Genomic DNA, 18,389 nt, shown 5'->3' with positions numbered 1-18,389 from the left:
AACACTTTAAACGACTTCTTCTGAAGAACTGGTAGTTATAAAATCTTAATATTTGGCAGGTGGCTTCCTGGGAAAGAGCCAAACAAAGTTTGCGAATGAAAATGACCTTGACCTACTTTCAAGGTCACAGCGTTCAAATATGTCAAACAGTTCAAACAGCTTCTTCTGAAGAATTAAAAGGCATAAAATTATAATATTTGGCTGGTGACTTCCCGGGATAGAGCTCACCAAAGTTTGCAAATGAAAATGACCTCAACCTACTTTAGAGGTCACAGAGGTCAACAACATTTTAATGGATTTGGTCTTGAGAACTAAAAGGAATGGATTCGTATTCCTTGAAAGTAGGTCAAGATCATTTTCATTCGCAAACTTTGTTGTGCTCAATCCAAAGAAGTTACCAGTCACTTTTCAGTTCTTCAAAAGAAGTCGTTTGACAGTTTTGACCCCTGTGACCTTGTAAGTAGGTTGAGGTCATTTTCATTCTCAAACTTTGTCAGGCTCTTACCAATGAAACTTTCAGCCAAATATCATGACTCTCGGCCTGTCCATTATTCATCACAAGTCATTTGAAGTGTTTGACATAGTTGACCCTAGTGATCTTGAAAGAAGGTCAAGGTCAATTTCATTCCCAAACTTTGTCAGGCTCAATCTTAAGAAACTACCAGCCAAATATTAAGATTCTATACCTTTCCAGTTTTTAGCTCACCTGGCCCGAAGGGCCAAGTGAGCTTATGGCAAGGTGCGGCGTCCGTCCGGCGTCAACTTTTTACTTTAAACAACTTCTTCTCATTAACCAAAAGGCCTGGGGTGATTATATTTTGCCAGTAACATGCTGAAATAAAGGGCTACCAAGTTTGTTCAAATGAATGACCTTGATTTATATTCAAGGTCACAGGGATCAAATATGTTTAAAACCTTTAAACAACTTCTGAATAACCAAGAGGCCTAGGGTGATGATATACAGCCAGTTACATGCTGGGATGAAGGGCTACCAAGTTTGTTCAAACGAATGACCTTGAATCATATTCAAGGTCACTGGGGTCAAATATGTTAAAAATATTTAGACAACTTCTTCTCAATAACCAAAATGCCCAGGGTGATGATATTTTGCCAGTAGCATGCTGATATGAAGGGCTACAAAGTTGTTCAAATGAATGACCTTCACCCATATTCAAGGTTACAGGGGTCAAATATGTTAAAAACTTTAAACAACTTCTTCTCAATAACCAAAATGCCCAGGGTAATGATATTTGGCCAGTAGCATGCTGAGATAAAAGGCTACAAACTTGGTTCAAATAAATGACCTTCACCCATATTCAAGGTCACAGGGGTCAAATATGTTAAAAACTTAAAACAACTTCTTCTTAATAACCGAAAGGCCTAGGGTGTCGATATTTGGCCAGAAGCAAACTGGGATGAAGGGCTACAAAGTTTGTCAAAATTAATTACCTTCACCCATTTTCAAGGTCACAGGGGTCAAATATGTTAAAAACTTTAAACATCTTCTCGATAATCAAACTGCCCAGGGAGATGATATTTGGCCAGTAGCATGCTTGGGTTAAGGGCTACCAAGTTTGTTCAAATGCATGACCTTCACCCATATTCAAGGTCACAGGGGTCAATTGTCTTAAAAAACCTTTAAACAACTTCTGATGAATAACCAAAAGGCTCAGGATGTTGATATTTAGTCAGTAGCATGCTGGGATCAAGGACTACTATGTTTGTTAAAGTGAATGACTTTGACTTATATTCAAGGTCACAGGGGTCAAATTTGTTTAAAACCTTTAAACGACCTCTTCTGAATAAACATGGGTCCCAGGATGTTGATACTTTGCAAGTTGCATCCTGAGATGAAAGGTTATAAAATTTGTTCAACATAATGACTTTGTTCGACTTTCAATCTCAGGGGTAAAATGTTTTAAAAATTTGCCAGTAGCTTTATTTTAGATCACTTTTAAGGTTACAAGTGTGAGATATATACCAGGTGAGCGATGCAGGCCCATTGGGCCTCTTGTTAGAAAAAGTCATCTGACGTACCGTATTTGATATATTTAACCCCTGTAACCTTGAAAGTGGGTTGAGGTCATTTTCACTCTCAAACTTTGTCAGGCTCTTACCAATGAAACTTTCAGCCAAATATCATGACTCTCGGCCTGTCCATTATTCATCACAAGTCGTTTGAAGTGTTTGACATAGTTGACCCTAGTGATCTTGAAAGAAGGTCAAGGTCATTTTCATCCCACACTTTGTCAGGCTCAATCTTAAGAAACTACCAGCCAAATATTAAGATTCTATACCTTTCCAGTTTTTAGAAAAAGTCATTTGAAGTACCGTATTTGATACATTTAACCCCTGTGACCTTGAAAGTGGGTTGAGGTCAATTTTATACTCAAATTTTGTTCGGCTCAACTAGAAAACCACCAGACAAACGTTATGATTCTATACCTTTCAGTTCTTCAGAAGAAATCGTTTGAAGTGTTTGAAACATTTGACCCTTGAAAGTAGATCAAGTTCATTTTCTCTCTCAGTCTTTGTTGGCTCCACCCCAAGAAGCTACCAGCCAAATATTAAAATTCTATAACTTTTTGTTCTTAAGAAGTTGTTTGAAGCGATCGACACGTTTGACCCCGGTGACTTTGAAAGTAGATCCCAGTTATTTTCATTTGAAACTTTTTCAGGCTCAATCCAAGGAAGCTACCAGCCAAATAATATAATTCTATGCCTTTAGATTATGCAGAAGTTGTTTAAAGTGTTTGACATGTTGGTCAAGTGGTCAAGGTTATTTTAATTTACAAACTTTGCCGGGCTCTATCCGCGGAAGCCACCAGCTAATAGTGATTCTATACCTTACAGTTCTTCAAAAGAAGTAGTTTGGAGAGTTTGACACATTTGCCCCCTGTGACCTTGAAAGTAGGTCAAGATCGTTTTTGTTCTCAAATTTTGTCAGGCTCTTACCAAATATCATGACTCTAGGCTACAGATGCCGCAACATGACCGCATGGTCCCTTCATACATAGCATACTGCTGTGTAGAGAAATGGTGGTCTGAAACTGCAAACATTGTTTTCTCACAGTTCAAGAACATGTCGGATGGAATGCTGTGTTTGAATCTCTTTCTCTCTACTTTGGAAACAACACCAGGTCAAAGGGTGATTAACATTGTCCAGACAACCAACTTAAATTAACAGATTTGTACTATTTTACAATAAAGCAGTATATACCTTCAGTCTGAATGCCTCACATCAACCCTGTACCAGTGTTTGAAGAAGAGGTACCGGTGTTTGAAGAAGAGGAAATAAAATTCAACACTTAATTTTTTTAATGATGTTTAATTCAATGAAATTTTGGATTCAATATATTATCACTAACACTCTCACAAACCGAGATTATGATGGTTTCATAACCACAGGTAACCCTCCAATAGTGTTTAATTTACATATTCCACTTACTCAGCCATAGTTTTCATGGAATTACTTGTCTCACAGGGGCCCTACATTAATGGCTACACTTGTCTCGCACAGACCAGGTATTTACTCATGGCTATCCTTTTGTCACCAAACCCTGTATCCATGGTCACAATTGTCACACAGACCCTGTAACCATGGCAACATTTGTCTCACACGTACCCTGTATCCATGGCTTCACTTGTCTCACACAGACCCAGTCTCCATGGCTAGTTGTCTCACAGACACTGTATCCATGGCTACACTTGTCTCACACTATTCCTGTATCCATTGCTACACTTTGTCCCACACAACCCTGTGTCCATGGCTATACTTGTCTCACACAGTCCCTGTACCCATGGCTACACTCGTCTAATACATACCCTTCATCCATGGCTACACTTGGTCTCACACAGTCCCTGTATCCATGGCTACACTCATCTAATACATACCCTTTATCCATGGCTACACTTGTCTCACACAGTCCCTGTATCCATGGCTACACTCGTCTAGCACATACCCTGTATTAATGGGTATAGTTGTCTCACACAGTCCCTGTATCCATGGCTACACTCGTCTAATACAAACCCTTTATCCATGGCTACACTTGTGTCACACATTCCCTGTATCCATGGCTACACTCGTCTAATACATACCCTTTATCCATGGCTACACTTGTCTCACACAGTCCCTGTATCCATGGCTACACTCGTCTCACACAGTCCCTGTATCCATCGCTACACTCATCTAATACATACCCTTTATCCATGGCTACACTTGTCTCACACAGTCCCTGTATACATGGCTACACTCATCTAATACATACCCTGTATTAATGGGTACAGTTGTCCCACACAGAACTTGTATCCATGTTGACACTCTCACAGAGCCATTTCCTGTGGTAATTCTATGATCACAGTCCCAGTATCCATGGTATGCCACTCGTTTGAACACAGATCCAGTATCTCTGGTAACAATATCTCAAACAGATCCAACATCCATGTCAACACACTGGTTCTTCAGGCACTATCCTTGGCTACACATGTTTCAAATGAAAACAATATTAAGGGTTTCACACGCTCACTCCTAATGGTAACTATGTAAGTCAGGGATTTGTGCTCCCATCAGTGACTATGGTAATCACAGGGACTTGTGCATTGTGGTTTAGAAAAACATAATATTTAAAGTGAATGTATTCACTCATTAAGACACACATTATATCACATACAAATAAAACTGTACAAAAATCAATGACAAATTGGCATGCCGTTTTCTCTTGCTGTACTGTCTCTCTCTCTCTGTACATGAAAGTGGTGTATTTACTACTTAAGTGTTGTGATGGGTGCTAAATAATCATAAAACGCCTCAACAACAGATGTTTTGTTTATGGTTTTTTAAAGAGAAAATGACTTGATGAGTGACACAGTGCTATTTTGTACAGATAAACCAATATGGAGTTCTCTGTGAATCAGAGAAAATGCTACACCATACCAGAATCTGATAACACGCTAACACTGGACTTATGTCATACTCTATAGTAGCTACATCACTACTAATGTTACTGCAGGCAATCCTGAGTGGGAGGAAGGGAGTCTTCAACCAATTGCTGTTGTGATATTTCTCTATGTGTTTTATGTATTTTTATCATCTTTACCATCTGAATGTAGATACAAGGGGTCCAATAGTTGTCTTCATTAAAGAATTCAAAAAGAGGAAACAGTTCAGGAGGGGTAAACGATAGAGAACAGATCAGTTGATGTAAAACCTTAATAAAGCAACATCAAAGGAACAGTACACTGTATGATCGCAGAGTAAGTAATGCTTAAATTCACCCTAACAATCATGCATTTATAAGCAAAGGGATTACAGAATATAATGAATTTTACCTTGATGATATTTCCTCATTTTTCACAATGTGGCCACACAACAGATGTATGCTTCTCTGATTTTGATATCCTAGTACTTATATACAAATTAAATCACTTCAAATTCAGTCGGCAATATTTGTGACATTTTTAAAAGCAAATAAATTTGTATAACATACACATCACATTCAAATAAATATCATTATCATTCAATATTATCACATCTTTCAACTATTTATATAGAAATATTTTGACAAAAATGCGTACAAACGTGTCTTGGCAATTCAATATTGAATGACTTGGGTGAAGTTATACAACCATCTGCTTAGCACTTAATATTTATCACAATGGATCCAAAGGGATAGCACTAACCTATAATACAATCATATGCCATCAGATGGAAGTATTCATCAGTATAATATTCTTTCAAATCATAGAAGATACTCCTGGTCACTTTCTAATAATGATCTTCCAGAAAATAGATAAACAAAAATCACCAACCGGTAATCTTTTATCAATTGCCTTTGAAATACCTTCACCTGCTGGTAATCTTTAACTCTTTCACCCCTATGTAACTCTAGTAGACTCTAGCATGCATTGACCTGGATGAGTCTATTAAGGTCTACAGTGGAGAAAGGTTAATTCATCACCTTTAAAATAACTTTACCTGCTGGTAATCTTAATCTTCCTAAAATTTCATGCATGTCCTGAGCATTATCGACAGTAATTATACTCCCTTAAATTGATACATGATATTTTAATCTTACAGTAAACCTAATTCTGTCAGAAAAATAATTCTCACAAATATCTAACCAATGACTGAATAGGCAAACATATTCTATTACAATTTATACAATGGTATGACATCATCTGTCAAAAATCACATTTCAATTTTAGTACAAGTCACAAACAATTCCTACAGTACAAATCAAACAAACATGCAAACAACTCTCACTACAGTGCAGGTCAAAAACACCTGTCACTACATAGTTCCTCCTCCGTAAACCAATAAAAATTCAGGAACAAATTCCAATCTTGTGTATTTGTCAATGTGGTGCATTTTATAATGAGAAACATTTGTATAAAACTATTGTAACATATGTTGTTATACTTGTATCAAAGTACAATTGTACATGGAGAGACAAAAAGACAATATCATAGACTGATCTATCAGTTATTTAAATCAACAATAGGTTGTGACCAATATCTGAAACAATACTTGCATATCAGCATGGCACATTATGGATATTTTACCTTCAATAAAGGTGATTCCACATTTTATCTAGAACTGTTTCTATAACGGAGATTCATAGTTACCATACCAATACTAGTTTAGAGATACATTGTATTTATCACATATCAACATTTAACTTGCTTTCCATTGCAGCAAACACTTTTTGAAACTAGACAGGAACTTCATTGCCTGTAACAAGAGCTTCTGAAGGAAACATGTTAAAATCAGTGTCTGTAGGCTAGAGATATCCCAAGAAAGACGTAATGCGTAACATTTTCATGTCAACAACATAATGGAAAACTGCATCATATTTGAGACTGGAAAACAACAAAACCGAAAAAGATTATACACATTGAAAATATACCCAACCCCAGGACTCCCAAAATAAACCATTTTTATCCATGTATGGGTTTCCTGCCAATTACTCTATGCAAAATATTGATTAAATCTCTATTAGTGACAGATGCATTCTTGGCATTTTCTATGGGTGGTTCCCCTTTAAAAACCCTAGAGTCATGGGAAGGGATAGATATTTTATAGGAGTAGCCCTAAGTCAGTCACACCAAAATGCCTTCTTTTTAAAGGAGAAAACAAAATATTGATTATTTATCTATGTTCATAAAGTTTGAGTAATGGATGAGGAAAGCTTCATTCCTGCAATGAAATTCTGAATGTCCTGACTGAAAATCCTTATCCCAAATCACTATTTGTGGTGAATATATAAATCATATCCTTTGTAAGATTAAAGTGTATGCCGTATTAATAGAACCTCTAACCCCCTTGAGGGTGAAATATGGGGAATCTCAAACCGAGGGGCAAGATTCTTTAGTTGCAAAACACGAGGCTTTGCAGAGTGTATGGCAACTTAAGAATCTTTCCGAGAGAGTTGAGGATCCCAATCTCACCACAAGGGTGTGAATGATTCTTTGTCTTGTACCCTGTTCACCCATTCTGTATCATAAACATAATGTAATGTTAACGTTACATGCTAAATGCAGGGTTGACGTGACGTTGATGCATTGTTGATGTGATGTCATTATATTGTTGATGTGACTTCATACAATTTTTAGGAATAGGGGAATGCCCCTGTCTCAACCCTAGGGTGAGACAAGGATATCTTACACCGGGAAAAGGGTGGATTTAAAAGAAATCTCCGACCTATATGACCATGGTTTTAAATGTTTCATTATTTTATGTTTGTTGAGAGACATACTCCTTTGATGAAATCATGTATAACAGATCCCTGGCACAAGAACCTGTTAAACAAATCTCACAGAATAGAACCTGTTAGACAAATCTCACAGACTAGAACCTGTTAGACAAATATCACAGACTAGAACCTGCTACAAAAGATCAAATAATAGAGCCTGCTACGACAAATTTTACACAACAGAATCACTTGTGACAAATCTCAGATCTCATACACAAGAACCCACTACAATAAATCACACACACTACAACCCACTACAATAAACCTTACACACTAGAATCCCTTGTGACAAATCTCACACACTATAACTTGCTTTAAAAGATCTAATGAAAACAAGATCTAACTTATCCAGGAGTTTACACATCATTTCCTTATTACCAGGTAGTCTCCGTTGATTCTCAAAAACGTGTCCAATTACAGGGTCAACATTATTGCTTGTATATGTAACAAGGCGAGGTATATCTTCCCTTAACCTTGTCCAAAGTCTACATTTAGTTTACAACACTGTATACTCTGGTATCTGCCATTAAACAGGTTTTCTTTGCCCAAAGTCTATAGGTTAACAACAACGGTTCGTAGAACTGGTTCTCTGTCATAGCATTGCTGCAGCCTGAGCAACGTATTCAGTTCCGAACAGGCCGCGGCATTTCAGTGTGAACTCTTTGATCAGTTCTCGTACCTTCCTCTTATTCATTCTCTCCCTGAAATAACAATCACGTATATTTATTGTCGCAATTCGTCATTAATATTTATTGTCTAATGAAAACAAGAGGCCCAGAAGGCGTGTATCGCTCACCTGGATATCTAAGCAATATCATGGCAAAATATTCTCCAAATGAAATCCAAGGAAAAAGGCCAGAGCCCAGAGCCAATCCTTGCAGCATATCTGTATTAGATTTTTTCATGCCCAGCAATTTTATGCATGGTTATGGGGTGGGAATCTCAACTGTTTCCAAGCTGTGACTCAGAAACTAGGTCCCTAGGGTTGTGGTCAGACCACAGGATCAATTCTAATATCATGAATGTATTCCTCTCTTTATGCCTAGCATTTGTATATATAGTTTTGGGGTGGGGATCTCAACCATTTCAAAGTTATGACCAAGGGGTTAAGTCTGCAAGGGGGGGGGGGCAGCTCACTATTTGTACAATTTTGAATCCCCGCCTCCCATGAATGCTTTTGATTAAATATGATTGATATCCAGTGCATAGTTCTACAGAAGAAGTCGTTTTTAGCAATATAGCCAAATTGTTTTACCTCTATTTCCCCTATTGGGTCCCACCCCTTTGTCCCTAGGAGGGCCACACCTACTGTTTATACAAAATTGAGTCCCCTTAGCCAAAGAATGGTCTAGACCTAGGAGAAAATCCCTTTATCCTTACCGTATAAGAAGGATTTAAAAGGTTTTACCTCGGTTCCCCCTATTTGGCCCCAACCCTCTGGCCAGGGGGTCCACACCCACCGTTTATACAAAATTGAGTGCCTTTTGCCTAAGGATGCTCCAGACCAAATAAGGATAAAATCCCTTAATCCCTACGGTAGAAGAAGGATTTTAAAGGTTTTGCCTCAATTTCCCCTATTTGGCCCTGCTCCTCTGCCCCCAGGGGTCCAAACCCACTGTTTATACAAAATTGAGTCCCCTTAGCCTAAGGATGCTCCAGACCAAATTTAGTCGAAATCTACTTGGCCGTTCAGGACAAGTAGCGTTTTAAAGGAAAAGTTGACGGATGGACGATTGACAACGGACGAAAGGGCAAATGAGCTAAAAACTTTAAGCAGACTTCATTAGAAGAGCTCTCCCCAACCCTAGGAAACCTTTATTATACTACCACATTTAACTAGAATTTCTTTTTATAATTATTACAAAAGATATTCTAATAGGAAAACAACATTTAAATACAATGAATGTAGCAGAAAACATTTTAATGTTATGGTGCCATATGCAGAAATCTTGTTAAGTAGAGGCTGTCCAAAACACCAGCTCTCTTGACTAAAATCTAATAATTTGGGTTAATATACTTTTATAAAATTACTGGGGTACATCATTTCACATTTTTACTGTTTTAACAATATCATTTTTTTATAAACAAGAGATCCCAGAGGGATCTTGGCGCCCACCTTTGTACCATCTTCATCTGTGAGTTTGTCATTTCACATATTTACTAGTACAGTACTTAATGTGAAAGAAATAGAATCGATCATTGCAATATGAGAAAGATCTGTTTAGTTCTTCTTTTAATCCATTTTGTTTTTATGATCAGTCTCAAAATATAACAAGCACAACGAGGGATCAAGGGGAACCTACATATAAAATTTGAGAAAGATCCCTCCCGTACTTCCCGAGAAATAGCGATAACAAACATTCACTATCAAAATCCAAGATGGCTGCCTGTCGGCAGCCTGCACAGCTTAGGACAAAGGGGAACCTACATATAAAATTTGAGGAAGATCCCTCTACTACTTCTTGAGAAATAGCGATAACAAACTTTCACTATCAAAATCCAAGATGGCTGCCTGTCGGCATCCTGCACAGCTTAGGACAAAGGGGAACCTACATATAAAATTTGAGAAAGATACCTCTGGTGCTTCTTGAGAAATAGCGATAACAAACTTGCACTATCAAAATCCAAGATGGCTGCCTGTCGGCCATGTTGTTTATCCGATCAGTCGCAAAAGTTGCCCTGCACAGCTAAGGACCAAGGGGAACCTACATATAAAATTTGAGAAAGATCCCTCTTGTACTTCTCGAAATACCGATAACAAAAATTGTTTAAGGACGGACCACGGACGCAGGGTGATTTGAATAGCCCACCATCAGATGATGGTGGGCTAAAAATATGTTTACATTAAAGATGATTGATCCCTTCCATTTTAATGTATCATAGGTAGTTGTGATATATGACACTGAAATAAACAAAACTGATTTTATCATCAGCAGGATTCACTGTAAATCAAATGCGGGTCAGATTCTTAAACTATTTGTGTCGTTCTACTGGTATCTGTATTAACAGTCACACAGGACATGTTGTTGGTCGCTAAGGACAGAATCTCACTGTCAACAGAAAGTACATATATCTTTACTAACCTTCCTATATTCTTAACGAAGTTTTCCTTTTCAGTTTTGGACACTCTAATTGAGGGATATCCATCTCGATCAACCATCTCATTAAGCCACTTATTCAGGTTCTGTCGGAAGTGCTTGCTGAGTGTGAAGACAATGTCAGCTATGTGCTCTATTACACCTCGTGACCCTTCACCACCTATAGCCTGGAACAAATAAAACAATGATTTATCACAACCTGTGACCTTTCACCACCTATGGACTGGAAAAAGAAATGATGATATTTTGCAATCTGTGACCTTTCACCACCTACAGACTGAAAAAGACAAAACCATGATATCACAATCTGTGATCTTTAACCACCTATAACCTGTTACAAATATGACTGTTGCACTTTAATGACAAAAGAGTTACTTTAAATGTGTATATTTTCACATGTGGAAACTTTCTTTCTTTAGGTTTTCAATGTATTTACAGTGTGCAAATTTAGGCAGTCATTTATGAACCAGAAAGATGGCTTGCATTGCTGCATTCCATACTTTTTATACTTGAATGTGGTTTTCCAACTTTATTTAATCAGTTTCTTCGCTTAAATACACTGTACATGTATCTTCACTTAAAAGTACCTGTCACATCTTTGTTGATGAGGGAATGTCCCTTGTTATTCTGAGAATTTTGTCCCTGAGGACATGGTCCTGACTTACTCGTAGAACTTTTCCATTAGTACATGGCCCTGATATACCTTTAGAACTTTGTCAACAAGGATGTGGCAATTATTAACCATGAGAACTTTGTCTACGAGAACATGTCCTTGATTTGTCCTTGATTTACAATGAGGAATTGTTGATGTGACATGACCAGAATTTCCCATAGAATTCTGTTTGTGGGGGGGAACAAATCTGACTAAACCTGAACATTTTATCCATAAGGATGTTGCCCTGATTAACCCTAACATCTTTGTCCATGAGGACCTCACTCTGACTGACCTTTAGATTTGTCCATTCAGACATATTTGTCAATGATGACACAGCCCTGACTTATCCTAAGAATTTTGTCCATTAGGACGTGGTTCTGTGCCCTACCCTGAGCAACTTGTCCATGAGGACAAGGTCCTGTCTTTCCAGACAACTTTGTCAATAAGAAAATGGCCCTGACTTACCCGAGTATTTTGTCCATGAGGACTTTGCCATAGTATGTATCCCTGACCTACACTGAGAACTTTTGTCAATGAGGACGTGGCCCTGATTTACCCCGAGGACTTGTCCTTGAGAACCTGGCCCTGACTTACCCTGAGAACTTTGTCCACACGGACATGGCCCTGAATCACCCTGAGAACTTTGTCCACAAGGACATGACCCTGACTTACCCTGATAACTTTGTCCGAAAGGACATGGCCCTGACTTACCCTGAGAACTTTGTTCCAAGGAGGTAACCCTGACTTACCCCGAGAACTTTTTCCATGACGACATGGCCCTGACTTACCCTGAGAACTTTGTCCATGACGACATTGCCCTGACTTACACTGAGAACTTTGTCCATGAGGACATGGCCCTGACTTACCCTGAGAACTTTGTCCATGACGACATGGCCCTGACTTACACTTGGAACTTTGCCCATGAGGATGTGGCCCTGACTTACACTGAGAACTTTGTCCACAAGGACATGGCCCTGACTTACACTGAGAACTTTGTCCATGACGACATGGCCCTGACTTACCCTGAGAACTTTGTCCATGAGGACCTGGCCCTGACTTACACTTAGAACTTTGTCCATGAGGACATGGCCCTGACTTACACTGAGAACTTTGTCCATAAGGACATAGCCCTGACTTACACTTAGAACTTTGCCCATGAGGACATGGCCCTGACTTACACTGAGAACTTTGTCCATGAGGATGTGGCCCTGACTTACACTTAGAACTTTGTCCATAAGGACATGGCACTGACTTACACTGAGAACTTTGTCCACAAGGACATGGCCCTGACTTACACTGAGAACTTTGTCCACAAGGACATGGCCCTGACTAACCCTGATAACTTTGTCCACAAGGACATGGCCCTGACTTACCCTGAGAACTTTGACCATGAGGACCTGGCCCTGACTTACCCTGAGAACTTTGTCCAAGAGAATGTGGCCCTGACTTACACTGAGAACTTTGTCCCAAGGACGTTACCTTGACTTACACTTAGAACTTTGTCCCAAGGACGTAACCCTGACTTACCCTGAGAACTTTGTCCATGAGGACATGGCCCTGACTTACACTGAGAACTTTGTCCATGAGGGTGTGGCCCTGACTTACCCTGATAACTTTGTCCACAAGGACATGGCCCTGACTTACCCTGAGAACTTTGTCCATGAGGATGTGGCCCTGACTTACACTTAGAACTTTGTCCATAAGGACATGGCCCTGACTTACCCTGAGAACTTTGTCCATGAGGATGTGGCCCTGACTTACCCCGAGGACTTTGTCCCAAGGACGTAACCCTGACTTACCCTGAGAACTTTGTCCATGAGGATGTGTCCTTCTGTTTCCACCACCTGCTTCATTGCTGGACACTCTGGTGCATTGCTAATAAACTCATTCTACAAAATAAGCTGAAACTTTTAACGCAGTGCTGTAAATTATATATTACCATTTGTATACACTTGAACATACTACAGTATTAGTATTTGATGATTTAGTACTCAAGACTTTCTTCTCTCAAAAAACAGTTACAGACACATGTTTATAAAATAATGAAATAGATAAAATTATAGTTCAGTATACTTGTAATCACAAGTATCAATGGGTGAAAGTCAGTTCTGAATATCTACTACATGTCTTGAGCATCTTCTACCAAGTAACTCTTCTCAATTATCTACCAAAGAGTTTTAACTCTATATCAACTGACCAGAAAAGAACAGGCAGACTTCACAGTGGTGTGTTCTGGTAAACATATGGCCTGGATTCCTGAATAGAGAACAACATAAGAATATGATGAATTACAATTATGATCTTCACAACTTTTGTAAAATGAAAAAAATTATATACCACTCCCCTTTATTTTCCTTTTGCCCTTGGATGAGTTTGGCATAGGGAAGAATAAGTTCTATCCAGAGTAAGCAGTTTAGTTAAGTATATGTAGGAGATTGCAGAAGACCAAATGGCAAACATTTCACAGATGTAAATATAACAGTTTACAGCACATGAAATACATGTATGAATTATGCAGAAATTTAATAGACAGCTATTATTAACCAAAACAGCCAGAAACTTGTAACAAAATGGGCTGTAAATTAGGTAAAACTGTCTTTTCATTTTTCTTTATTTCCAAATTAGACTAACCACTTTTGGTTAATTTTAAAACCTACCTGCATGAAACAGACCTGGAATGCTGCATGTACCATCGAAAACTAATTGCCTATTTTTCTTTAAAACCTGTAAAATATTGAAGCTGGGATTAAATGAAAATAATGTGAAACTCTGTATACAAGGTATTATAACATCCCATATAAACCTAATGATTAACAGAATGTGTTACGATATTGCAGCCAGAAATCTGCATTGTAGACAATTACACGTATTTGGTATACCTGGTAATTGCTAACACAAATGTACATCAAAACCTTTATATAGGGCTGCTTGTTTCATCTGCCACATTGCTTACCGCCGACATATTTTAAGGTCCACAATTCCTGTGCAAGTCTCCCTGGATACACATATATCCCCAAACCTCTTTGTAACTAACACCAAAATATAGCTGAATGGTGGCAGTTCAACAAGACTTTATTGTATATAAATTATAATAATCATGGTAATGGCATAAAATTGAACAGATGTTTTTTTCTTTATATTTTCACAAAGGAAAGAAAACAAACAATGTGCATCATCCTACCTGAGCCATAAATCCCATGAAAGCTTCTATAACATCTGTATAGTTATGGACACCTGAAACAGGAATACAATCATAAGTACGTACATACAGAATGGTATTTCACCCACAACCACTACAGGATTCCTCATTGGATAAACCTGCTAACAGTTGGTAAACATTTTGGTTACCCATTACAGCATAACACCCTGGACATGATTTCATTGGTCAATATTCTAATTATGACGTCAAGTAACCCTGCTTTGCGACGTCATCTTCCACCTTGACGTCATTACTCATGGCAATTGTTTCCCAGATCCGAAAAAGGAATGATGTATAAGTATTCCCAAGAAAAACAAACTGTATTCTACATATAACATTAACCTTACAGGAGAAAAAGGCACTCAAACTCATTGGTTATCATATTTATCAACTCACACACTATGCTAATTTTCAAATTGTAAAAGACACTTGATGAACTGGAGCTAGATAAATGTGTACAGTGGGGATGGTAGAAATGTATACTTATTTTCCCAAGAAGTAATTTTTCTAAATAATTGTCTTTTTGACCTGTGTATCTTAGATAATTATTTACCTTGCTGGTACAGTGAATAAGGAGTGGATAACAATGTCCTACCTTGCTGGTACAGTGAATATGGAGTGCATAACAATGTCCTACCTTGCTGGTACAGTGAATACGGAGTGTATAACAATGTCCTACCTTGCTGGTACAGTGAATACGGAATGGATAACAATGTCCTACCTTGCTGGTACAGTGAATACGGAGTGTATAACAATGTCCTACCTTGCTGGTACAGTGAATAGGGAGTGGATAACACTGTCCTACCTTGCTGGTACAGTGAATACGGAGTGGATAAAAATGTCCTACCTTACTGGTGCAGTGAATATGGAGTGCATAACAATGTCCTTCCTTGCTGGTACAGTGAATATGGAGTGCATAACAATGTCATACCTTGCTGGTACAGTGAATACGGAGTGGATAACAATGTCCTACCTTACTGGTGCAGTGAATATGGAGTGCATAACAATGTCCTACCTTGCTGGTAGAGTGAATATGGAGTGCATAACAATGTCCTACCTAGCTGGTACAGTGAATATGGAGTGGATAACAATGTCCTACCTTGCTGGTACAGTGAATACGGGATGGATGACAATGTCTTACCTTGCTGGTACAGTGAATAAGGAATGGATAACAATGTCCTACCTTGCTGGTAGAGTGAATATGGAGTGGATAACAATGTCCTACCTTGCTGGTACAGTGAATATGGAGTGGATAACAATGTCCAACCTTGTTGGTACAGTGAATATGGAGTGGATAACAATGTCTTACCTTGCTGGTACAGTGAATACGGGATGGATGACAATGTCCTACCTTGCTGGTACAGTGAATACAGGATGGATAACAATGTCCAACCTTGCTGATACAGTGAATACGGAATGGATAACTATGTCCTACCTTGCTGGTACAGTGAATACAGAAGGGATAACAATGTCCTACCTTGCTGGTACAGTGAATACAGAATGGATAACAATGTCCTACCTTGCTGGTACAGCAGCAGTGTTTTATCACTTAGAGAAGCCAGCAGTAACCTTATGGTGTTGGAGAACTCGGCGTCAGTAGCAAACATAAGGATCAGCTGTAACAAAGCAAAGGGTTTCAATGGCATTTAAAATCAATCAAAAACTCCTATGACTTGCAGACTTGTTATTTCATGGCTTCAAATTTTCATATTTTCATTTCTGAACCAAATTTGAGGGTTAAACTTCAACACATCACAGATAATAGTGAAATTACATCGTTACATCATCAACAAAAGTCTATCAGAAAGACGACAAGAGTACCGCGGGAGGGAACAATATACGCCCGTCGAATGCCATATAGTGTTATATACTTTCTTACATTGAAATAAGATCTGCATCATTCTAAGAGTGGTAAGCTGACATGCTATAAAAAATGTAGGAGAATCTCTGGACAAATACTGAAATGAACAAAGGGCAATAACTTTTGCAAAAATCGTTGAATCAAAATTCTTTTAAGTGAGACACAACTTCATATTATGAATATAATGTATACAAAGTTTCAAAGAGATCCGTTGAAAAATGTAGGAGGAGATTTCTGGACAAAAATCAAACACTGAAATAAACAAAGGGCAATAACTTTTGCAAAAATTGTTGAATCAAAATTCTTTTCAAGGAAACACAACAGCATATCATGATTATTTAGCCTTCTAAGTTTCAAAGAAATCCGTCAAAAATGTAGGAGGAGATGTCTGGACAAAAAATCAAATACTGAAATGAACGACGGGCAATAACTTTTGCAAAAATTGCTGAATCAAAATTCTTTTCAAGGAAACACAAAAGCATTTCATGATTATTTAGCCATCTAAGTTTCAAAGAAATCCATCAAAAAATGTAGGAGGAGATTTCTGGACAAAAAATCAAATACTTAAATGAACAAAGGGCAATAACTTTTGAAAAAAAATCGTGAATCAAAATTCTTTTAAGGGAGACACATCTACATATCATGATTATAATGTATACCAAGTTTCAACGAGATCCGTTGAAAAATGTAGGAGGAGATTGCCGGACAAAAATCAAATACTGAAATAAACAAAGGGCAATAAATTTTGCAAAAAATTGTTGAATCAATTTTCTTTTAAGCACGACACAACTTCATATCATGATTATAATGTATACCAAGTTTCAAAGAGATCGGTCGAAAAATGTAGGAGGACATTGCCGGACAAACAAAAGTTTACGCCGGCCGGCTAGCTGGCCGGCTGGCCAACCCCATACCATAGGTAGCAGAGTACAGTAGCGTACGGTAGCCATGGGCGTGTTTTTATACAATTAATAACCCCTGTAATATAACATGTATCAAAATTTACCAAAAAAAATCAGCACTAAAATTAGCATATGCATGATGAAGTGGACTATGTGAGCTTCATAATTTTTCGAAAAAAAATAATCATTTTTGGTTTGAGACTACAATTTTGGGTATTTACAAATCTGTGTCTACACAACAAAAGCTAGCTTTTCATGTAATCTATTTTTGTACTCAGCACATGTGTAAATATTGTGAAAAATCCACCGGAAGGACCTATGCTAAAACGTGAGTATTTCTGTTACCGAGTAGGCAATATTTAATTTCAGACAGGTTTTAAGAAAAACAATTCTACTTGCGGGGGTCAAATTCTGCGTTAAAAACCATGATTTTTTGCATATTTTGGTGTTTTTTGATGTGGTAACCATGGTTTTCACAAGTCCCAAATCTGGGGAAATCACTTTTTGAAAAACAAGAGGCCCATAGGGCCTGTATCGCTCACCTGGATTATCTAAGCAATCATGACAGAATATTCTCCAAATGAGATCCATGGGAATATGCCAGACCCCAAGGCCAATCCTTGTAGCATATATATCTGTATTCGATTTTTCATGCCCAGCAATTTTATGTATGGTTATGGGGTGGGGATCTCAACTGTTTCCAATCTGTGACTCAGAAACTAGGTCCCTATGGTTGTGGCCAGACCCCAGGATCAATTCTAATATCATGACTGCATTTGTCTCTTTTTGCCCAGCATTTGTATATATAGTTTTGGGGTGGGGATCTCAACCGTTTCAAAGTTATGACCCAGGGGTTAAGTCTGCAAGGGTGGGGCAAACCCTGGGGTCAATTCTAATATCATGACTGCATTTGTCTCTTTATG

At 38.2% G+C, this 18,389-nt stretch overlaps 1 protein-coding gene across 1 annotated transcript in view; it reads right to left on the bottom strand.

Annotated features, from left to right (window-relative positions):
- Positions 1-3,325: 3,325 nt before the first annotated feature.
- LOC110461519 (importin-13-like) overlaps positions 3,326-18,389 on the bottom strand; it is a 43,922-nt gene continuing 28,858 nt past the window's right edge. Inside the window, exons 23-29 of the mRNA XM_021515003.1 lie at positions 16,223-16,319; positions 14,686-14,738; positions 14,162-14,228; positions 13,702-13,760; positions 13,304-13,393; positions 10,835-11,016; positions 3,326-8,452 (exon numbers count right to left, since the gene is read on the bottom strand). Of these exons, the coding sequence (XP_021370678.1) occupies positions 8,344-8,452; positions 10,835-11,016; positions 13,304-13,393; positions 13,702-13,760; positions 14,162-14,228; positions 14,686-14,738; positions 16,223-16,319 (657 nt within the window). The 3' untranslated portion in view covers positions 3,326-8,343. The remainder of the gene's footprint in view (positions 8,453-10,834; positions 11,017-13,303; positions 13,394-13,701; positions 13,761-14,161; positions 14,229-14,685; positions 14,739-16,222; positions 16,320-18,389) is intronic.

This window comes from Mizuhopecten yessoensis, unplaced genomic scaffold (assembly GCF_002113885.1).
Source record: "Mizuhopecten yessoensis strain PY_sf001 unplaced genomic scaffold, ASM211388v2 scaffold10635, whole genome shotgun sequence".
NCBI classification, from domain to species: Eukaryota; Metazoa; Mollusca; class Bivalvia; order Pectinida; family Pectinidae; genus Mizuhopecten; species Mizuhopecten yessoensis.
This window is presented reverse-complemented; position numbering and strand designations above follow the sequence as displayed.